General features: G+C 53.2%; 1 protein-coding gene across 1 annotated transcript in view; it reads left to right on the top strand.

The window, feature by feature from the left end:
• The first annotated feature begins 876 nt into the window (after window positions 1-876).
• The window catches only part of MRC2 (mannose receptor C-type 2), a 28,260-nt gene continuing 21,927 nt past the window's right edge, over window positions 877-7,209 (top strand). Inside the window, exon 1 of the mRNA XM_021542313.3 lies at window positions 877-1,059. Coding sequence (XP_021397988.2) covers window positions 945-1,059 — 115 coding nt within the window. The 5' untranslated portion in view covers window positions 877-944. The remainder of the gene's footprint in view (window positions 1,060-7,209) is intronic.

Genomic DNA, 7,209 nt, shown 5'->3' with positions numbered 1-7,209 from the left:
AAAGTTTAAAAGTCCTTCAAAAGTTTTTAAAAGCCTTTTATGTTCAGCTCCAGAATGTGGGATATACCTACATGAAATATTGTGGATGTTCTTTGTCTCATGCCCTAAGCACAGTACCAGAAGCTGGAGAGCTGCACCAGCACCCTATGGCTGGAGGCACTGGGCTTGTGGTGGAAAGTGCAGTGAGCCATGTCCAACTTCAGCATCCACAGCTGGATTGGGAGCTGCCTAGCTCTGTGCCACAGGGATGGATGGAGGATGATCCAGCTGGGCTGGCTGTGCTTGGAATGATAACTGCCTGGCACCCAGAAGTGCAAGCGACGATGTGTGGTGGGAGTTCAAAGCAGACCCTGGCTGCTGTCTCCGGCGAGGTGGGGTCCCACGCTGAGGACCCACAGCGGAAGCGGATGCGGGGCCGGTGGCACCGCGGGCATCTCCCCCACACCCTCCGCCCCGTACTAGGGCATTGAGACCTCTCAGGGTGTGAAGAGAGCTGCGTGGGTACCCTGCTGGGGAGAGCCAGCCATCCCTGGGCGTCTGCAGGGATGCCCTGGCCAGTCCGGCCTTCGTTTCTGCCAGTCCCCCGCTTCATCTCCGGACCCCCCGCCGCAGCCATGCGCTGCAGCGGTGGAGCCCCCCGGAGCTCGGGTCGCGCCCCGCTCTGTCGCCGCCGCTGGGCCGGGCCCCGGTCTGCTGACGCAGTGTCTAAGCCCGGCGCGCACGCTTCGTGTTTTTTCTTATTTTATTTTGTAACATATCCTCCCCCCCCCCCCCCCCCGCCGTCCCCTTCTTTCCCTCCCTTTCCCGCTCGCGTCCCTCCTCCTCCTCCTCTTTCTTCTCCTCCTTCTTCTCCTCCTCCTTCTCCCCTCACCCCTGTCCCCGTCCGCGGCCCCGGCCCGGCAGGAGCGGCAGGAGGGGCCCGAGCGGAGCGGGCAGCGCCGGGAATGGGGCGCGGCTCAGGGGGCCCGCGGTCCGTGTGCTCCCCACTGTGCCCCCAACTCCGCGGCCCCCTCTGCTGCCTCCTCGGGCTCCAGCTGGTGCTCGGCGCTGCTCACCCAGGTGGGACCGCGCTCTCCCTCCCTCCTTCCACTTTCCCGAGTTTTCTTATCGGGGGGAAAAGGGGGGGCGAGGAGCCAAACCACGTCGAGGAGCCAGACCAGGGCTGTGGGATCCCCCCCGGGCCGGGCTCCTCCGGAGAGGGGGCGGTGGGACCCCCGCGGCGGCGCGCAGGGCGGGGGGGCCGCCTGGCACTAACGCGGATCACATCGCTGTGGCTTATTTCCTCGCGGAGTGTTTTATTTGCTTTTACTACGGTTTGTTTTACTCCATCCTTGTCCGGTCGTGGTGTCTTCCGCCGCGTTTTCTTTTCTCCAGTTTGGTGGTGTCGTGTTTTCTTCCCGTTCCGCCGCGTTTTCACTCACTTTTATCACTCTTGAGTTTAACTCCCCGCGCCGAGTGGCCACGCAGCGCCGGCCGAGGCCAGCGGAAACGCTTCCGCGGCCGCGGGGGGGCCCAGGGCGGCTCCTGGCCGGGACGGCCGCCGGCCCGCTGCGCTCCGCAGCCCCGCTCCGGCCCTTTGTCTCCCCGGGGAGGGCAGTTCGCGGAGCGGGAGGTTGGGAGGGGGGCGAATAGCTTTGTTGGCTCTTGCTGCCCTCTCCCATCCTGACTCACTCCCCTCTCCCGACGTGTCTATCTTAGGAAAAAGGGCCCTCCGGGATAGGGGCCCGAGTGAATATTTGCAAACTTTATTGTGAAGAGTTACTAGAAAAAAAAAAAAAAAGTCAGTGGATTGTATTTTATCTTTTATTTTAACCTTCCGATGGCACCATGAGTCAGACACTGGAAGATCCACTGCATGGCCCCTGAAATTGCCGTTTGAGACCCTTTTCATCCCAGGACAGTCTAGCCTAGAACTAAGGAATTGCTTTTGGGGCTTCCTTGAATTATTTTGGCTCTATTAAGAAAATTTTAAGATTTGAAAAGAAAGCAAAATTGGCTACTTTTGCCTGAAAATAACAACTCAGATCCCCTGACCTATTTTGTCAGAGCACATTTAGCAAATCTGAAGCACATTTGGAAGAGGCAGCATAGGATCACACTGATCCCTTCCCCCATCTCCCCTTGCGCCCCCTGGCCTTTCCCCTCTCCCCTCAGTCTCACAGTGCCTGGGGCTGAGCTGCCTCACCCAAGGGGCAAACATGGTCTCATGGACATGATGACAGTGGGCAGCAATCCCATGCCAAGCAAGGGGTCAGTTCTGAGTTCAGAGGAGAAACTGCTTGGCTGGGATATGAGAAAGTAGGAAGCAATGGGAAAGGAGACCCCTGTACCCTGGGGCATTTGGAAGAGCAGTCAGGATTTGCTGCTGTTTGTTGGACGTCTCAGCTGGACTTCACACAGCTGAATTCCTGTTAGACTTCCCCATAATTTTCTTGAGGGCCATGAATTCCTCCTTCTGTGGGCTTTTAGGGAGTTATTTCATTTCAGCAAGGTTTTGCTACCTTTACAGGCTGATTCTTGCTGTTTCATCCCAAAAAATGTCAGTGGGATCCAAGTCTGACAATTCTGAGAACAGAGGCACCTCTATTCTGGCTGTGGAGCAGGAGCAGTGGCAGCTGACCTCATGCTGGGCCTGGGCAAGGAACAAGGCAGCTTTCAGTGGCCTCCAGCCTGCAGGGCTGTGTCACTCAGGCCTTGCTGGTGCTGAGCACCCTCAGCTCTTTCTCCTCCCCATCCCCACTTTCAGCTGCTCCTGCCCTGCATCAGTCCTGTTTCAGACCTAGTGGATGAAGGGGGCAGAGGATGGCACCAATGGAGGTGCCACATCCAGGATTCCCCAGCACCAGGCTGGATTGCAGCTGAGAGAGGATCCTTACTGGGAGTTTGGGATCAGGATGGAGTAATCCCAAGAGTTCCTTGTTCCCAAAGACACTTTTAGTGGGGGCCAGCCCAGCAGACAGACATTGATTCCCCTGGGGAACTCTTGCTTCTTTAAGAGTTTTGTGCCAAACCCTCACCTCCAGGACAGCCAGAAAGGTGGAGCAGAGCTCTTGGCAGGAGGTTTTGGGCTCTTTGGTGGAATATCTCCTTCAGTTCACACATCTGTGCAGTGTCGTGTGGGCACCCACATACCTTCTCAGGGAAACAGAGGCAGCAGCTCCCATCCTGCCATGGCTGCAGGCAGGACAAGGTCCTTGTCTCACTGCCAGGTCTTGGTGCTGGATTGACTTTCCACCTATCCAATGCTCAGTGTAGGTCCCACCATGTCAGCTGTGGGGCAAGAGAGAACACAAAAGGGACCTGGGAAGAATTTACAGCCTGTAGAGCAAACAGAGCAGCCATTACATTAATGTCCCCCATTTTCCCCTTCCTAATGGAAATAGCTTGTTGCATGGCAAATGGAGCCCCTAGAAATTATATCTTGATCTTCTTCAGACTGTTTGGGAGCAGGAAAAGGGGTGAGAGGTGTTAGCTTTGCTGCTAGAGCCTGGCAGGGCACAAGAGACAGTGGAGACTTCACCACCATCTGCAGCCACAGCAGCCACCAGGATATGGCAGCAGGGTTGAGGATGGTGCTTGTGCAAGAATGACAAGAGTGAAAAGAGATTTAATTTAACCTTCCATGCAAAACTGTTCAACTGCAAATCTCTCCTCTTCCCCTAAAGCCACCCAGCTGGTGTCGGGCCTCTAGGAGGTTTCCCATGGGGAGGTGCTTCTTGCCAGCATGTGCAAAGGCATTTTCAGGCATTGAGGTCTTGGTGATGGTTAAAGCCACGTTGCAGATTTTTCTCTCTGGTTTCATTTTCTCTCTGGCTGTATTTTGCACCTTTCCCTGCACCTTTCCCTTAAGTGTTTTCCAAGGAAACATTTTGCCCCAAAATCAAAACAAATGTGTTCTGAGGGTGTTATCATCCTTCTGTACTAAATAAATTTTTCCAGATGATAAATCCATCACAAGAAGCTCTGGTCCCATTGCCTCAGTGGGTGCTTGGAGCAGGGAAGGGAAGGCTTTGGTCCAGCTCTGGCAGAGGTCCCAGTGTTACACACTAGATCATCATGCCCTGCTCAGCTCTATGAATGTGGCTGGATCTTGGGTGGGAGGGGGAGTGGTAGCTTCCCTCTCACCCACTTCAGCCCAGCCTAAGTCAGCATTTCCTGAAGGGTTGTTTAAGCAAATTATAAAATTTGGTTCTTCACATGCAGTGAGAAGAAGAACTTTAATTAATCTGAACTGTGCACAGCTCAAAGAGCATCAACATTTTTCTCATTCCTAAGATTGCTTGGAGCCCAAGAGACCCACACAGATGCTCTTCTTCTTAAAGAGCCCATCTGTAGTTTCTTAAGGATTAGAAAATGATTAGTGGATTGACTTGCAAATTTCTGGGAGCACTCTTTAGTCCAAAAGTTTGGTGGTTTCAGGGGGCACAAAGTATTTTCCAATATTTCCATGCCACTGCTCAGTCCTGCACTGCACTTTGTGATGTTGCAATAGGGACGCATATGGGTTTTTCCAAGTAAAACAGATTTGTTTGCAGGATGGTGCTTAGGTGGAATGGACAGATTGAGTTTTTCCCATTCCTCCATCTGAATCCTGACATGGCAACTTGAGGCTCTGTAGTAAAGGCCCCATTAACCCAGTAATGCCTGGTCTGGAAGTGCTGGGCATGAGGCAGACAAAGGCAGCCGGTGGGAAGTTTTATGGTAAATATAATTTTAATTTAAAAAATATAAATATATATATGGGACGCCAGAGGCTGCCCCTAGTAGTGTGAATGTTCTTGGGTTTGGTGAATAGGGATGTCCCTGGCAAGAGACAATGATACCACTGCTCAGGGAAGTAACACTAGGAGTGGTACTGGAAAAACAAGGGAGGAGAAATCCATGGATCTTTCATCATTTTGTGGGGAGTTTCTTTAGTAGTTTTGAAAATTTTGATAAGTCCTCAGCCAACTGTGCTGGAAGCACCTTGCCTATGCGGACGTGTCAGGGCTGTCCTGCATGTCACATCACACCACTGGCCATGTTGCTGTCCAGGGGGTCTGGGGTGCTGGTGTGTGAGGGAATGGGAACAGTCAGAGGATGTGGGCCAGAGCAGTGCTCAGGGGTGAGTGTTTGGCCACTGTGTCCTGGGAGAGTGCCTTTGCCTCTCCCACTGTTCTTGGTGGGTCCATTGCACTCCTCCATCCTGGCTGGTGCCCATTCAATGGATGGTGCTGCCTGCATCTCCCTATGTTCCTTGGGAGTCAGAACCTCTGGATGAATGGAGTTGCTGCAGGGCTGGAGCCTGGGCCAAGTCTAGGGAGAAATTGGGAAAAATTTCCATATTTCTATCCTTTGCTGTGTACCAGAGGGCAGATTCTGGGGCTCTTGTCTCTCTTGTGGCCACTGCTGTGGTGAGTACCTTGGGCTGTCAAGGGACATGCATCCCTTCTGGAATGCATTCATTCATCTGTGACCCAGGCAGGATGCTGGGAGAATGGGCTTCTTAATGTCTGCAGAGAGGCTGAAGTGAAGTATGTGGCCTCTTTCCAAAACCTTTTATGAGACAGCAGGAGTGAGCAGGGCTACCATCTTCATTGCAGCCAAGTAAGGAGCTCCTCTCATACAGCTCCCACCATATAAACAGCAGCTTCTCTCTGCTGGGCCAGCCAAGAGAAGTTTCTCAGCTCCAGATGCACATCCAGCTTCTCCATACCCCCAACGAGACTGTCAGAAGCTTCACTTTCCTTTTTGTAGCAAGAGGTCCTTAACTCCCAGAGATCTGTTTTTAAAACAAAACAACAACCACCCTCTTTTATTCTGGAGCTTGGCTTGGAGCACCTAGAGCTATCCCTGTTGCTCAGGTGTATTCAGCCTCCTGCACAAGCAACTTGGAGCTATGTTTTTTGGGACATCCTACATAAAGGGGAACCTTGAGTGAGAACAAGGGCAGGGAGCACCTTTCCCAGGGCAGGGCTGAGTTCCAGAGGTTTGCAAGGGTCTCTGGCATCACACAGTGCCATGATGACCCTCACAGAGGGTGATCTCCCTCACAGAGCCAGAGAGGTGGCAGGGACTGGCAGGGCTGTGGTATCAGAGCCTTGCAGAGCTGACATTTTGGGGACAGCATTTGCTTTCAGTTGTAACTGAAGCCAGAGCCCTGGAGCTGCTCCAGTCCAGGATAACTGGGGCCAGGGTCCTTTCTTGAATGTGCTCTGTGCTGGTGGTAGGAGGGTGACAAATACAATGGAGCAGGGATGCTCTGGGTGTTGTGGGTGGCTGAGCTGGAATGTGCTGGGGGCTGGGTGATGCCAAGGATGCCCATCCGTGTTGTGCTGCAGGGCTTTCTCTGTCCACTGTCATTGTGGCCTCTCATCCAGTGCTGCCCACAGTCCCCAGAACTGCTGAAAGTTTGTGAAGTTTTCCATATTTGCTTCGGGGTGGTAAAGCTGTTGTGGGAAGGGTTGAGCTGAGTTCCTTCAGTTCAGGCTTCCTGCTGGCAAAGAACTTGCTTTTTTTGAGTAAGAAAAATAACCTGGAGCCAACACAGGGTGTAAAAGCTCTCTGAGGGCTGCCTCAAAAGATGGCTGCTTCTCCATCTCTGCAGTGTTCAGCCACCAGTGCCGAGGCCAGTTTCTCCTGTGGCGCTTGGTCACGAGCACCCAGTATTTCCCACATGGGTGAGAAGAGTGTTTCTGCTGGCAGAGCCAGTGTCCTGCTTTCAGTCCCAGTTCCCCCTGTCCCCACCACAACACTGCCTTGTAGCTCCAGCTGCTTTCTGTGATCCCACCAGTAGGCTGAAGGCAGCATCCCAGTGGCTGCATGGCTGGAGCAAGAGACCATCTTTGATGGAAGTGTGTGGGATTTTGCTTTACTTTCACAAGTCCTCCACAGAGGAGGAGGACCAGGATGTGATGGGTCAGAGCTGCTCCAAGCTGGCCCTGCTCAAAAGAGGGAGAAGGTAGGAGGGAGAGATGAAGCATGCCAATACCAGCCCTGGTTTAATTCTGGTGATTCCAAGCAAGAGCATCCAGCAGGATTGTGTTTTCCAATGCTCTTTGTCCTGTGCCAGAGGACATGTGCTCTTTGGGAAGGATCTGCAGGTGTTGCTGTGGGTGGGTTTGCATAACTGGGGAGCGTTTGGAAAGCTCTGCCTGTGTGATTTCAGGTCCACAGGTGGGTACCAAAACCTGAGGAACATCTCTGAAAGGAGTCAGCCATAGCTGTGCT

This window comes from Lonchura striata, chromosome 25, assembly GCF_046129695.1.
Source record: "Lonchura striata isolate bLonStr1 chromosome 25, bLonStr1.mat, whole genome shotgun sequence".
Taxonomy (NCBI): Eukaryota; Metazoa; Chordata; class Aves; order Passeriformes; family Estrildidae; genus Lonchura; species Lonchura striata.
The sequence above is the reverse complement of the archived record's forward strand: the minus strand, read 5'-3'. Positions and strand labels throughout refer to the sequence as shown.